The 16825-nt window shown below is 43.3% G+C and overlaps 1 protein-coding gene across 5 annotated transcripts in view; it reads left to right on the forward strand.

Moving 5' to 3' along the window:
- Window positions 1–16825, forward strand: part of ARHGEF11 (Rho guanine nucleotide exchange factor 11) — an 83647-nt gene that overhangs the window by 33098 nt on the left and 33724 nt on the right. For 3 of the 5 annotated variants that reach the window (XM_075844072.1, XM_075844076.1, XM_075844074.1), the window contains exons 3-9: window positions 1199–1213; window positions 10817–10908; window positions 12352–12450; window positions 14034–14083; window positions 14821–14878; window positions 15128–15294; window positions 15375–15446. In XM_075844072.1, coding sequence (XP_075700187.1) covers window positions 1199–1213; window positions 10817–10908; window positions 12352–12450; window positions 14034–14083; window positions 14821–14878; window positions 15128–15294; window positions 15375–15446 — 553 coding nt within the window. The remainder of the gene's footprint in view (window positions 1–1198; window positions 1214–10816; window positions 10909–12351; window positions 12451–14033; window positions 14084–14820; window positions 14879–15127; window positions 15295–15374; window positions 15447–16825) is intronic. The other 2 variants (XM_075844073.1, XM_075844075.1) reach the window with 1 other exon arrangement.

Consider the following 16825-nt stretch of genomic DNA (forward strand, 5'->3'; position numbering starts at 1 on the left):
CAGTGCCTAAATAATGTCGCCATACAATGCGTAAATAATACCTCCATACAGTATCCAAATACTACCACGGTGCCCCCATAAGTGACATTTATATCCCACACAATACTGCCATTCAGTGCCCAAATAATGCTGCCATACAATGCGTAAATAATACCTCCATACAGTATCCAAATACTACCACGGTGCCCACATAAGTGACATTTATATCCCACACAATACTGCCATTCAGTGCCTAAATAATACCGCCATACAATGCCTAAGTAATACTTCCGTACAGTATCTAAATAATACTACCATGATGAGCCCCCATAACATCCACATTTATTTCCCTCACAATACTGCCATTGTGTCCAAATAATACTGCCAAACAACGTCTAAATAAAGAAGGTGTCAATAGTAAAATCCCAGATGGTTCAGGGCAGTAAGGCCATGTTCACACGTTCAGGATTTAGGAGCGGATTCCACACCTAAATCCTGAGAGGATCTGCGACCGTTCCGCCTACAATGCGCGTGAACGGGGCATTTTAGGACAATACCCACATGGATGGTTTAGTCCTTGGGTGGGCTCCCGATAAAACCGGCCCTGTTTGGACATGTAGGCGGAGCACTGGTGGCCGTCATTTTGGACCAACTTTTAGGCCGGTTACAAGATGATTTCTTCTCCATTCATGTCCGGAGCTAAATTCCGAATTCTGCCGTTACCATAGAGTAATGTATTGTGGGAGCTCAGATAGATCTAATCTGTTAGGTCACGTGACTGACAGCAGGCTGGAGCTAAACGGTTGTCGGTTTCCAACGGCAACCAGCAGGAATTCAAGAATAACTTTTAATATGAATGGAGAAAATGGGAAATAACTTCTTAAATTATGGAATGATGTTTACAAAGGCAACACAGTCCTTCTATCCAATTCCTATGTGGCCTCCTACCCACAGCAATCCGTGTTGGACCCTTTTAGTGAAAGCTGAACTCTGGTTGGTTAAGACCATGGCCATTCCCCCCTCCCCCCCCCCCAGGGAACATCTTGAAAATGCCAATGTGAAACTTTATACATAAGCCGCCATCTTTTGCGGAAACCGGTTTATAAAGGAAATCGTTTTTGTGCACATGTTGAGGTGATCGCTCATTTGTCTGTTACTAACGTGTCTGTCTTTCTCTTGTCCATTTCACCTTTGCCGCTGTCTCATCCTCCTATATCAGCCCCATTGCAGCCTGGTAAGATGTGACTGTCTATGTTTACTGCATGTGACCGTAACAAATTACTGTCCCCCGATTTGTGAATTTTCCACACCTCCCGATATTTCTCTCCTTCCTGATTGGTACCAACTTTTTTAAAGGGGTTTTCCTACCGTGTATACTGCTAGGGATATGCCATACATGTAAGATAAGGGAATTTCATTGATAGGTTGGTTGCTGGGTTGGCCCTGATTCAAGAGGACCCATGATCGGCCAATGATGGTAGTAACCAGCTGGTCCTAATTTCCCCTGAAGCATTATACAGCGCCCACTGAGATGAATGGGCCGACTGTGTAATACAATAACCGTGTTCTAAAGACTTGGTGGGTCCATAGTGTGGGTGGGGGTAGTGGTACCTGGTTTCTTGCCAAAAAGCCCCAATAGGACAATTCAAAATTGGTCATCTCAACCAGATCTGAAGATTTGTCCTCGATCCAACCAAGGTTCAGATTCTCCATGTAAAAAAAAATGGCCATAATGGGGTAACGATTATTCAAATATACAAGAAACTTCAACCAGTGGAGTCGTGGAAGTTGCCACAGGTCACGGTGTTGTCCATCTTACCAATGTAGATCCAACCTTTCCATATTGTCCAATTTATCTTCCGAAACAAATTGCTTCTTGTTTATGGAAAATCATATGGTCAGCGGCATTTTGTGTTGTATCCAAGTCCTCCATATTTAGAGTGGACACTTGGTGTCCCATCCCCCCCCCCCAATCCTTTACCCAGGGTCTCCCCTATATTATGTATAGAAAAATCTGATTGATACTCGACCCATGGATGGGAAATGGCCCATTATCATGTCACATCTTGGGCCTGCCCGAGGATCGTTTGGTCCTTTTTAATAAGCCTGACCGACCCTGAATGGGGTTCCTGCAGTTCCAGCCCACCTCTGAGCTTGAGACAGACTGGTTGGTAGGGCCGACATTGCCTAACAACCACAGTCTTTTCAGGGGGTTGTCAGACAGCACATCCTTAGCAACCAGTCTCGTTCAGATAACTCAGGTCTTTAGATGGAAGGGGAAAGACATTGCTTTCACGGTCTTCCTATTTTTGTAAAAACCCCTTTATGATGCCCGTCAGGTTTACATGGCCAATGTGAAAGTGGGATGGGTCCAACTTGCACTAGGCCCTCACGTTCCTCCTGCCACAGGGGCTACATCTATGGTATGTATGTCCTTTGATACCATAATAGTGAATTGTAAACTGTTCTACAACCAACTCCCCATAACTAGTTTTATTTGAGGGCCATGGCGTAAGTATATGACCCCTTGGTAGTTGTTAAGGGTGTATCGTCTATTACAGCTGCTTAGCAGTGATGGTAATGAAAGGGTTACACATGGCGGACATGCCTTGAAGGTTATTGCTCTTCGTCCTGTGTGTTACTACAGTTATATCTCAGAATTCCTGCAACCGTGTTAAAGAATGTAAAGAATGCACGGGCCGAATTTCCACTTTACCTCCGTCATTGTGTTGCTGGTAACATCGCAGCCCTTCTTCCTGTTAAGTCCTTGTTTATATCACTTTACATGTTTGTCAGGTTATTTTGGATCCATTGCCATGGCTGTCCCCTTCAACCCTAGGGTTCGAATCCAGCCGGGGCAACAGGGGCAAATTCCTGGGCCCAATGCAAAACAGCCCCCCCCCCCACTGTCATGTTCCATTTATAAAACTAGTGTCCTCTTATGTGGTAGAGAGGCTGTTGGTCCCCTTCTGGCACCAGGGACAAAGCCACAATTTTAATGGTAGTCCGCGCTCTATTCAATGACTTCTTGGGGGTGGGCTTGTGCTCATATCTAGGAGGCAATCAGAACAGGCAGAGCTGCAGTGTAATACATTGGGGAGGGACAGAGGAGACGATTGAGCCTTAGATGAGTCAGGAGGTGGGTTTCAGACTACCAAAGACTCCAAAAAACAATATGGTGATGGTCACTGCTCCAACACGGCTTTCCAAAACTTTTTGATGGCAATGGACGAGTGCGGCTGTAGTGCGGAATACCTAGGCAGTTGAACTTTTTTCACGGCGGCTTTAGTGACCAGGAAAGGACTTATATTTACCAGGGGTTTTTTAAAAATTAAATGTGGGCCGCTGTCCTATAATTGTAAGTGGTAATTCCCGCCAGGTCTGTTTTTGGAAATCTGTATAAATTTAACCTAGGCTTGAACTTTTTCTCTGCCGAAATTTTGATTTTATTTTTTCCAAACTCCAATAGCAGATGACTTTACTTTCCTATGTTTCCACCTGCAGCACCCACTGTCTGTTCATATATTATTTGTAGTTGACAGGTCAAGGTGAACTTTTTAGGCCTCGGTTTAAAGGGCAACACACATACTTTTTCACTTTCACACGTGTTTGTACAAGGCATATTGGCCTCCGGGGAGAACTTTTGAAACCAATTGCAACTAAACATGAATGCGGTTAACATGCATATAATAAAAGTGAGCCTTGGTTTATATAATACGTTCTTGTCTTTACCCATAAAAGGCAACCTGAAGCGGTTCTATATATACAGATTAATCACGGCTGTATTCCCCTATAATAAATGTGTAGCAATGAAGGATCGGGAACACCAAGTAGGATTATTGCTCTTCCTTCTATGTCCGCTATGGGTAAACACGTACATGCCAGTGCCTGAGAAGGGACATCGGGGATATTCTGAAAGCATTCGATAACTAGACCCCCATAAACTAATGCAGACCCCAGAATAGACCACCCTAAAGGAATGTATACACCCTAAACAAATGCAGAATCCAAACTAGACTAATGAACGCAGACCCCGGACTAGACCGCCTAGAGGAACGCGGACCCCGGACTATACCGCCTAGAAGAACGCGGACCCCGGACTATACCGCCTAGAGGAACGCGGACCCCGGACTAGACCGCCTAGAGGAACGCGGACCCCGGACTAGACCGCCTAGAGGAACGCGGACCCCGGACTAGACCGCCTAGAGGAACGCGGAGCCCGGACTAGACCGCCTAGAGGAACGCGGAGCCCGGACTAGACCGCCTAGAGGAACGCGGAGCCCGGACTAGACCGCCTAGAGGAACGCGGAGCCCGGACTAGACCGCCTAGAGGAACGCGGAGCCCGGACTAGACCGCCTAGAGGAACGCGGAGCCCGGACTAGACCGCCTAGAGGAACGCGGAGCCCGGACTAGACCGCCTAGAGGAACGCGGAGCCCGGACTAGACCGCCTAGAGGAACGCGGAGCCCGGACTAGACCGCCTAGAGGAACGCGGAGCCCGGACTAGACCGCCTAGAGGAACGCGGAGCCCGGACTAGACCGCCTAGAGGAACGCGGAGCCCGGACTAGACCGCCTAGAGGAACGCGGAGCCCGGACTAGACCGCCTGGAGGAACGCGGAGCCCGGACTAGACCGCCTAGAGGAACGCGGAGCCCGGACTAGACCGTTGTAACCGAAATGAAGACTCCAGACCTGTAGCTACTCTACTCTCCTCGTTGCGAGTGAAGTGTACTGCAGGAACAGGTGAGTGTTTTGAGGACGGGTTGACCAGTGAGATCTTCCCTTTTTCAGGGAGTCTCCCGGACATTCCTTGAGAGTTGGCAAGTATTAGTAAACGTAGTCTCCCCAAAAAGGAGGCATATAATCTATATACTGACCCAGACTGGTGTGTACACATGTTATGTTTTATATAAATTCAGGAACGTAACGGTTTTTTAATTTGAAATTTTAGAGTAGGGTATTGTACGTCGTCGATATACCTATTGGTCTAATTCAGTAGTCTCCATACTGGGGCTCAATAGCTGTCGTGGAACTACAACTCCCGACAGTCGCAGATCTTCAGTACTTTTGGTCTAATACATAAGGGCAATTAATCTAATATGAAACATCCTACAGGTATTTAGGTGATTCCTGACTTTCGACTGTGTATGATGATTCGTACATTGCTGCCATTAAAGGAATAGTATAAGATTAAAATATGGCTGCTTTTTTTTTTTCTTTCCAGGAACAGCGCCACACTAGTCCAATGGCTATGTCCGGTATTGCAGCTCAGCAGCTTTCATTTAAATGGTACTAAGCTGCAATACCAGACGCTGCCATTGGACAATGGTGGCGCTGTTCTGTGAAGAAAGCAAGCATGTTTTAGTTTTCTTAATCTCCTACATATAATAAGCAGAAACAACAAAAACATATATGAGGGAATTGCTATTTATGCTGTCACCAGGTTTAGGCTGATTTACCACAGTATACAGTCGGTCTGCTGAAGCAATGCAGGGAAATGAAACATGCCAGTGATTAAACAAAGTAACTATGATTATTCTGTAGATACTAGGCAGTTGCTTTTTAAGCAATTCTCTTATATAAAGTGTCTCCATAGGACCTATACTTTCAATGGGCCGGGCATTAGAGTTTAGTTCCAAAGTGAGTTTGGGTGATAACGTTTTATTGGGGAATTTCTAGTCAAGCAATTCTCTGATATACAACAATGTGACTATGAATAAGCCGGCCGTGCAAAAGACCTGATCTATTTTTGTTTTGCGTCTTTTTGCCCACTCTCCTGATTTGAGGCAAGAATTGGGTCATGTGTGGAAGTCGGGGGAGGAGGACCAGTGATCAATAGTGATCAATTTCTGATCCCTTTTCTCTGACCTTATTGGACAGTGTAACATGACCAACCCACACACTGCCCCAATGGGCACATGACCACCCTATGTAATCTACATGAGAGATTCAATATAAGACTATTAAAGGGGCCTATCCTGTAACTGCAGCGCTCGGGTAGTCCGCCATCTTGTGTTTGTGTTGAGCCCTCATAAAAATTTAGCGATATGAATCCCACCATATTATGAAGACCCTTGCACGGTGGTGTTCACGCTGTGTGACTTTTTTGGTTTTACCTCTATTGTTTTCCCATGAACCCTTTCATTTATTTTCATGTACCTATTTCCTGTTCTGTGGGATGGGAAGATCTTCCTGCTGTGATGTCATTCTTCTCCTGCTGCAGAGTTATTATAGGGCACGGCAGGATATACTACAGAAAATCCAAATTAAAAAAGTGATGTCTTGTGGAAAAGAGCCCAATACCAATGCAAAATGATGTGTGCTGTTTTATAAGAAGAAAACATGTAGGGCACGGAGCAGATCACAAATGTATTCTTGTACATAGGGGGCAGTATAATAGTAGTTATATTCTTGTATATAGGAGCAGTATTATAGTAGTTATATTCTTGTATATAGGGAGCAGTATTATAGTAGTTATATTCTTGTATATAGGAGCAGTATTATAGTAGTTATAGTCTTGTATATAGGAGGCAGTATTATAGTAGTTATATTCTTGTATATAGGGGCAGTATTATAGTAGTTATATTCTTGTATATAGGAGCAGTATTATAGTAGTTATATTCTTGTATATAGGGAGCAGTATTATAGTAGTTATATTCTTGTATATAGGAGCAGTATTATAGTAGTTATATTCTTGTATATAGGGAGCAGTATTATAGTAGTTATATTCTTGTATATAGGAGCAGTATTATAGTAGTTATATTCTTGTATATAGGGGGCAGTATTATAGTAGTTATATTCTTGTATATAGGAGCAGTATTATAGTAGTTATATTCTTGTATATAGGAGGCAGTATTATAGTAGTTATATTCTTATATATAGGAGGCAGTATTATAGTAGTTATATTCTTGTATATAGGGGCGGTATTATAGTAGTTATATTCTTGTATATAGGGGGCAGTATTATAGTAGTTATATTCTTGTATATAGGAGCAGTATTATAGTAGTTATATTCTTGTATATAGGAGGCAGTATTATAGTAGTTATATTCTTGTATATAGGGGGCAGTATTATAGTAGTTATATTCTTGTATATAGGAGCAGTATTATAGTAGTTATATTCTTGTATATAGGGGCAGTATTATAGTAGTTATATTCTTGTATATAGGTAGAAGTATTATAGTAGATATATTCTTGTATATAGGGGGCAGTATTATAGTAGTTATATTCTTGTATATAGGGGGCAGTATTATAGTAGTTATATTCTTGTATATAGGAGCAGTATTATAGTAGTTATAATCTTGTATATAGGGGGCAGTATTATAGTAGTTATATTCTTGTATATAGGAGGCAGTATTATAGTAGTTATATTCTTGTATATAGGGGCAGTGTTATAGTAGTTATATTCTTGTATATAGGAGCAGTATTATAGTAGTTATATTCTTGTATATAGGAGCATTATTATAGTAGTTATATTCTTGTATATAGGAGGCAGTATTATAGTAGTTATATTCTTGTATATAGGAGGCAGTATTATAGTAGTTATATTCTTGTATATAGGAGCAGTATTATAGTAGTTATATTCTTGTACATAGGGGGGCAGTATTATAGTAGTTATAGTCTTGTATATAGCGGGCAGTATTATAGTAGTTATATTCTTGTATATAGGAGGCAGTATTATAGTAGTTATATTCTTGTACATAGGGGGCAGCATTCTAATAGTTGAAGGAATTAGTGACATGGCTGGATCTTCATGCAGTAATGTACGAGTGGGTTTACAGGAGGATTCAGTTTCTTATAAATACATATAATAGTATATACTTGTATTTGAGCTGTTGTACTGCACTGAGGTCATGTAGCAGTCGGTATTGCTTCTGCGCTCACACACATATCTGGTACCATATCTTGCAGATCCCACCAGTTCCCAGGAAGTCACTAGGGTGGTGTCAAGGGTCACTTTAATTTGGGTATCACCCAAGTTCTTCTTCGATTTCCCACAGCCTTTTTAACCCCCACTGCTCTTTCCTTTGATTTTTCTTTACTGCACCTTCAGCTGAGCTACAACCTCCCCACGGTCCATGCTGGGCCTAAAAAATATCAGTTGAGGTTTATGTTGGCAGACTGCCAAGCATGATGGGCATCCTTCTCCCAGGACACATCTCTTGACCTGTTCCTTGCCTTGGATGACTGTGTGTATCGCTCTTCACTTCCTAGATGCCCGAGATATCAAGTTCTTTCTAGGGATGGTTTACTGTTTAACAAGTCCACCTTGTGGTTCTGCTACAGTGTGAGTAGACTTTAGTGCATATTCGTAAACATGGCTTTAAAAAGGACTTTTCTCTTTCATAAAGGGGATGTCTGTGGCATCTTACTCCTATCTTCATCGTCCAGTACTTCTAGTAACATCTTGTTCATAACTCCATAATCTAGTATTAGTGGGAGTGTCTGGGAGAACCTCTCACTACAACATCTAGTCTTAGTGGGAGTGGCTGTGACAACCTCTCTCTACAACATCTAGTCTTAGTGGGAGTGGCTGTGACAACCACTCAATACAACGTCTAGTATTAGTGGGAGTGACGGTGACAACCTCTCACTACAACATCTAGTATTAGTGGAAGTGGCTGTGACAACCTCTCACTGCAACGTCTAGTATTAGTGGGAGTGGCTGTGACAACCTCTCACTGCAACATTAGGGGAGTGGCTGGGACAACCTCTCACTTACAACATCTAGTCTTAGTGGAAGTGGCGGTGACAACCTGCCTCATAACCTGACTATCCTGATTGGACAGTGTCAGTCTGTGTAGGGACACACCCCAACTGGTAACACCCAGTTGTCAATTTTTTCATACATTTCTAGGAGGATTAATAGAGGAACCACACAACGTAGTTCTAGGAAAAGATGCTCCAAAATTGTTTTGTCGAGAATAAAAATATTTACTAAAACAGACATGTCAGGAGAGGTGACTCCTTAAAGGTTAGATATTAGATAAAGTGAAAGTGCTTGTTAAAGGGCAAATATATATAATGTGTAGAATTTTCCTCCCATCATGCCTCAGGATTTCATATTCTCTCTACATTGGGAGGAGCTTTCTCCTGGGCTCTTTGTCGCCCCCTGCTGGGTAATGTATGTAATGACTCTTTCTGGAACATATACTGTAGATTGTGGTTACTTTTAAAGAGGTTGTACAGGACTAGAAAAACATGGCTGCTTTCTTCCAAAAACAGCGCCACACCTGTCCACAGGTTGTGTTTGATACTGCAGCTCAGCCACCTTCATTTCAATGGAGCTGAGCTGCAATACCAGACACAACCCATGGACAGCTGTGGCGCTGTTTCTGGAAGAAAGCAGCCATGTTTTTCTAATCCTTTAAAGCCCGATCAGCCACTGGCTGGACGATCTAAGGCTAGGTATACATCTGCGCTAAGAATTCAGTTTTTTTCTGTTCCATCATAGGAGCAGAAAACTCAGTGCTGTGACGGATCCGTGACATAGCGCAAAAAAAGAACGGCGCATGGTGGACCCATTGACTTGGGTTCTGTCATGGCGTCCATCATTTTACCGAAACTGTATGCCAAGTTTGAAGAAATCCGCAACGGAGGCCACTACTGGAATCTCTGACGCCGACCTTAGCCTACCATCTAGACTTCACCATTACGAATTGCCGTAATACTGCCCCCTATTAACAAGAATATAAAGAGATGTATATTTCTTGATATCGGAGTGGAATTAGTCCTCAAAACTTTTCTAGAATCCGGAGTCTGTTGGTTTTGATGTGACAAGTGTCGACTGACAGGATTTCTGAGGTCTCGTCGTTAATTATTAGTGTGGTTTTCCTCCTGATTTCCTTCTCTTTGAAGTTCGCTGTGTGATGTTATATTTATGAGGGACGACATACACGCGCTGATGTTCAATTTTACTTTCAAACTTCAGAGAAAATTAATTGTTAATGCCGAAATAAGCAAACGGTTACGGAGAAACCCAATCCATCTCCATCACTGAACTTTAATTTCTGCTCTTGAGGAATTGGATGGTCCATTGCCCATCTCCTGCTTCTAGACTGAGCTGCATATTTATTGCCAATGATGGGAACGGATCCCATCGGATAAAAGTAAAAAAAGGTTTTCTGGTAAAGCATCGGGCAAAAAGATGGGGGTCAATGCACCTTTAGGGCGTAACGTGGACCAACCCAACTGAGCCCAATACACATTGAGCATTGGACGTGATCATTTCGATGTGGTTACCTATGATGGTGTTCTACCACTGGGCACCTTTATTATAAGGAGGCATATTCTTCAATGTGCTGAACTATGAATGGGCCCAAAGTGCCAGTCAGGGGGTGGAAAGGGACACCATGTATATTGAGGTGCAATATGTGGACCTTCTTTTCCATTCGGGACCCTCTTAGGTCTTCGCCAGTGGCAAGAAAGCTCTATTTTTGAGGAGGCTAGGCAATCTATTACCCTACAAAGAATGGTGCCGCACTAGGGTACAACTTCTTAATATATACCCTGTCCTAAATCAGACCCTCAATACCAGTCCTTCATAGGATGTATATTAGAAAGTTACAACCAGTCCCGTTTTCAGCCTCCAGGGCACCATATCAAGGAAGGGTCCCTCCCCTGCTTTATCAAGCAGGGGAGGGGATTACAAGTTCTCCTCCCCTGCTCAACACAAGGAGATCCGATTGGTTGGACAATGAATCCGTGTGAACGGATCATATTGACCGATTACACATAAGGACTAATGATGGACTGGACGGATTGTATTGAACATATGTATAGTGACTGATGATGATGATGTCTGCTTACATAGTAATATTTTCCTCCTTTTACTTGCAGGTTGAGCAGCCTGTCATCTGTTAGTGACGGGGCATCAGAACGAAGGTCTCCAGGGCACCAGCGCCAAGCCGCGGACTACAGTGAGTCAACAGGTAACCATGCACATTTTTCCACAGTCCTACTCTGCGCAGGAATATATAAGCCCCAGGATTTATTTCAAGACTTTTTTTTTTTTTTTGAGCATTTCCCCTTTAAGAAATGTTAAAGGGACACTCCAGGCAAAACCGATACTGTTATGTCTAGGGCCAGAGGGAGCGGAGAATGACACAAAAAGATTAAAAGAAAACCAATGAGAGAATCTCTATTATGGCCCGTCCTCTCAGCCCTTGGCATAACAGTAGATCAATTCTGCTCGGAGTATTTCTTTAAGAAAAAGTCCTTGATATTAACAAGTAGTTAAATATTCTATTCATCTGTGACCAACAAGACGGACCCTTGGAGATTTTTACCCAGCTTTCTTAGAGTCCTAAATGGGAAATTGGCCTGGCATATTTAGGCAGGTTTGCCGTTCTGGACTATAGTTATAGTCATAACCGTTATAACAAGGTAATATTAGGACTGTGCTGGGTGGCATTACTTGGCACCGTACTTTTGACCCTGGTATCGCCCCCAAAATAACCCATATGCCCAGCTTATCGGAGGTACATAAAGGACATAGGCATATCTATGAAGGTATGGGTCTACCTAGGCAGGCGGCATCCGAGGGAGACCAAGTAGTGAGCTGCAGCTGAAAAGTGCAGCCAAAAGTGCGCACCATGCGGCGGGGAGTCTAAATCGTCTGCCACAGTGATTGACGCGCCAGCAGGGTCACTCATACTATTGTATATGCACCGGTATAGCCGAGTTGAGTTTGCCATTTCACTTTTTCTTTTTGTTGTGCGTTCTAAAACTGTGGCACGTTAATTACCGTGTAATACAAATTGTTATACCCGCTCCTACATAGTTAATCTGCCAGTTACTTAACCTGTTATGTTGCCACCGCTCTGCCCTCCTGCCATTATCTGAACTGTAGTCCTAGCCAAAGATTTTCAGCAGCCTTGGCAGAAAGCCGTTCACATGACCTCCGTTATAGAATATCCTGTACCGGGACTGGACTGCTGCTCCCCCGTGTGGTCCGTTTTTGAAATACTATAATGGATTTGTGATCTTTTGTATGTTATGTTGTTTTTTCTATTTTTTATTATTATATTATATTTCATGTTATTTTTTTAAATTAAATTAGCTATTATATATTTTTGTATTTTTAATAATTTTATTGTCAGTATTTTATTATATTGGATTGTATTATGTATTTTATTCTGTTTTTAGTATTTTATTAGAAGATCTTTTCATGTTATATTTTTTATATTTCATTTTGTATTTTTGTATATTTTATTATTATTTTAGTTTGCATTATGTATTTTATTAGATCACGTATTCTAATTGTTATAGATTAAAATACTGTCATTTATTGTAGTAAATATTAGTATATTTTATATGTTTTTGTTTTCAAATGAAAGTGACCATTATCTAAAACTATTTTCTATTATCTGTAGGTTTGGTCCAGCGCTGTGTGGTTGTACAGAGGGATCAGAATGGATTTGGTTTTACAGTCAGCGGGGACAGAATTGTCCTTGTCCAGTCAGTGCGTCCGGGTGAGTGAACTTGTCATGTAGGACGATTTCTATCTGTCTATCCATCCGTCGATCTCCCATCCATCCGTCGATCTTTTATCCATCCATCTCCTATCCGTCGATCTCCCATCCATCCGTCGATCTCCCATCCATCCATCCATCGATCTCCCATCCATCCGTCCATCGATCTCCCATCCATCCATCCATTGATCTCCCATCCATCCGTCCATCGATCTCCCATCCATCCGTCCATCGATCTCCCATCCATCCGTCCATCGATCTCCCATCCATCCGTCCATCGATCTCCCATCCATACATCCATCGATCTCCCATCCATCCACCCATCCATCCATCGATCTCCCATCATATCCACCCATCGATCATCCATCCATCGATCTCCCATCATATCCACCCATCATATCCACCCATCGATCTCCCATCATATCCATCCATCGATCTCCCATCCATCCATCGATCTCCCATCCATCCATCGATCTCCCATCCGTCCATCGATCTCCCATCCATCCGTCCATCGATCTCCCATCCATCCGTCCATCGATCTCCCATCCATCCGTCCATCGATCTCCCATCCATCCGTCCATCGATCTCCCATCCATCCGTCCATCGATCTCCCATCCATCCGTCCATCGATCTCCCATCCATCCGTCCATCGATCTCCCATCCATCCATCCATCCATCGATCTCCCATCCATCGATCTCCCATCCATCCGTCCATCGATCTCCCATCCATCCGTCCATCGATCTCCCATCCATCCATCCATCGATCTCCCATCCATCCATCGATCTTTCATTCATCCATCTCCCATCCATCCATCGATCTTTCATCCATCCATCTCCCATCCATCCATCGATCTTTCATCCATCCATCTCCCATCCATCCATCGATCTTTCATCCATCCATCTCCCATCCATCCATCCATCTCCCATCATATCCACCCATCCATCGATCTATCTCCCATCATATCCACCCATCCATCGATCTTTCATCCATCTCCCATCCATCCATCCATCCATCTCCCATCCATCCATCCATCCATCTCCCATCCATCTATATGTCTCTTCTGTATATTGTGTATCTTTTTTATTTTTCGATGATAGATTTAATTTTATATGTAGAACTATTTTTCCTATTACCTAATCTAGAATCGGCCATTGCTACATGCAGGAGGTGAGGTTATCGGAGCCATCAGTAATGTTGATGCTTTGACTGGGTTTGAGACCAGCGTGCCTTTCATGGCCTCATAATAAGCGCTATTGAGCTGGTCCTTGTATAATGGGTCACATGACTATATATTAGATATCGGTAACTGTGACCTTAAATGCACGTGATCTTCAGATACCAGTGATTTTTCAGTGTGACTCTGCGCCCCCAACTCTGAACACCCATAATGTACATCGCCCCTGGTTATGTGTGTGTATGTACCGAAAAATCACCCCAAAACCCCTAATTTGGGGCTATGTTGCTTTGTATTGTTGGTGTCTCTTCTGCCGGGATCCTCCTCCCGTGTGACAGACACATTTACACTTTTTTAAATTCAGATTTTTTTATTTTTAATCTTTTTTTTAATATCGTCTCCCTTCAGGTGGTGCGGCCATGCGGGCGGGAGTACAGGAGGGCGATCGGATTGTGAAGGTCAGTTTAGAATGTATTTTTGTGAGATTGTACACCAACTCACACAACACTACAACTCCCATCATGTAATATTACTGAATTTCATTCTATACTAATATGTAGGGGAAGTGTGCTGCTAAACTAGTTTATCTAAGCCTATCATGTGTGATACTGTCTGCTGAGACAGTGTATCTAATCCTATTATGTGTGATACAGTCTGCTCAGCGGGTGTATTTAAACCTATTATGTCTGATACTGTCTGCTCAGCGGGTGTATCTAAGCCTATCGTGTGATATGGCCTACTCAGCTGGTGTATATAATCTTGTGATGTGTGATACTGTCTGTAGAGCTGGTGTATCTAAGCCTGTCATGTATGATACGGTCTGTTGAGCCGGTGTACCTAATCCTATCGTGTGATACTGTCTGCTAAACTGGCATATCTAAGCCTATCATGTGATACTGATTGCTATGCTGGTGTATCTAACCCTATTGTGTGATATTGTCATCGGAGTCAGCAGACCGTATCACACGTGGTAGGCTTAGATACACCGACTCAGCAGACTGTATCCCACTATAGGATTAGATATTTACTCAGCAGACCGTATCACACATGATAACCTTAGATACACTGAGTGAGTGTATCTAACCCTATAGTGTGATACTGTCTGCTGAGCCAGTGTATCTAAGCCTACCATGTGTGATACAGTCTTGGAGGACCACGTTGTACTGTATTTCAGTTATTTGTCATGTTTCTCCAGGTTAATGGCACGTTGGTTGCGAACAGTTCTCACATCGAGGTGGTGAAGCTCATCAAATGTGAGTATTATTATATAGGGTCACCAGACAGACCTCATTCTATTGGGCGTCTATAAAATACCCTTATATGACTGTTCTAATATTTGAAATGGCACCACCTGAACTGCCCCCCATTGTGCTGACGGTAGTGGTGGGGATTTACAATGTCCGTTCCTCTCTGATTGGCTGGGAGGTATCACATGACTGATCGCTCCACTCCAGATATGTATAAGTACAGCCTCCTTTCAATGCTCCTCTGTTTTGATCCAGCTGGAACATACGTTGCGCTCACCCTCCTCGGTTCTCCTCCGCCTTCCACCACAATGTCTGGACATGATCTTAGCTCTTCGGCCTCCCCCAGAAATGTATCTTCTCCGGTGCCGCCGCCTCCTCCCTTGCCACCGCCCCAGCGCATCACAGGACCTAAACCACTACAGGTAATGACGGGGCGTTCTGGGTAGAGGGTTCCATGTAATTTTATTTTTAACATTTTCTCACATGATTTTCATTGGCTCAGGATCCCGAAGTTCAGAAGCACGCAACCCAGATCCTACGCAACATGCTGAAGCAAGAAGAGACGGAGCTCCAGGTAGGGGTTGTCTCCACAACAGCCAATCAACAGCCATTTAAAAGGGAAATCCACTCTTTTTTTTTTTTTTTAATCTTATGACATACCATTTCCAGACTTTGGTGAGGTCCATGAACTGGGAGCCAAATTCCAAGGGGCCTTGATGCTCAGTTGGGAGGTTTGGCCCATCTCTTCCGCCATTGATTACAGTGGAGACGTATTCTGTATGCCAATTGAAACCAGTTTGAACTGGTCACCATCAGGGAAAATAATTCTGGGTGCCCCTTTTGTTATGCAGAATGAATGGTAGATTAGGGGCTGAGCTAGTGAAATTGCCCAACTCTGGGAAGGTACTGGTTCACCTTGTGGAGAGTGGGTCTTACAGGCAATGCTCCCTGGGAAAGTATGTAAATTAGCTCTCCTCCAGAAGGAAAAAAAACAGTCTCTTTAGTGCCACCTATAGGTAACCGCCCTGTAAGTTCATCTCCAACCCATTGAAGAACCTTTAAAAGTGACTTATCGGCCAATCTAGAGACACCCATCTGTGGATCGGCACTGTTTTGGAGCCCCGGCTCCTCGGTCCAGATGTCTCTAGTTTGGCCGAAACACCCAGCCATGTTTCAGGGCTCTTTAATGGGACGGACATTGACTTACAGGGTAGAATATCTATAGGTGGCACTAGAAAAACAGTTTCCTTCTTTTTGGAGGAGATTTAATTTGAAATTTCCCAGGTTTTGATCTGATGGGTTCTGAGGTAACTTGGGCCCACTCAATGTTCTCCTGGTGGTGGGCCAGTTCAGTTGGACCCTGAAATAAACTCTTTTTAGATGTCGTACTGACTTAATTCAAAGTCCAGGCGCAGTTCCCAGGTACCGCTCCGCCATCACGAACGCATGCCTTGAAGGTTACCCTTCTTCTGTTAGATTAGGGCACCTGCGATTTACAGTTACCAGTCACTGGCCCTCAAAGTCTCAAGTAAGGGGCGGGAAAATGCTGTGGCTGTATGCTAATGAGCATAAACAGTTGCTCCTCCCATTCTTGGTCCCTCCGCATTTTTACCGCTCCCCTCCCCCCGAAGCAGAGTAGTCGAGTTTCCAGCACGTCCGCTACTACAGTTGTGTAGTAGTTCAACTTTGATATTAGGACTCCTAGTTTTCCAGATCCATTGCTGATGTCATGCTCCATAGTCGCATAAGACCAGGAACAGCCGAAATACAATTTATGTCCTCGTAATACATTCGTTTTTAAAGTGAACGTGATCTTTTAATCTAAGGTTCATCTTTTGAAAAATGTAAATTGAGGTTAGTGGCCCTTTAAAAATGCTAAGTTTAGTAAAACATCTCCAAAAACGGCCCACCTCTTTGAGAAGTCCACCCTAGATTTTTGATTTCCTCATCTTC

Source organism: Rhinoderma darwinii, chromosome 12, assembly GCF_050947455.1.
Source record: "Rhinoderma darwinii isolate aRhiDar2 chromosome 12, aRhiDar2.hap1, whole genome shotgun sequence".
Taxonomy (NCBI): Eukaryota; Metazoa; Chordata; class Amphibia; order Anura; family Rhinodermatidae; genus Rhinoderma; species Rhinoderma darwinii.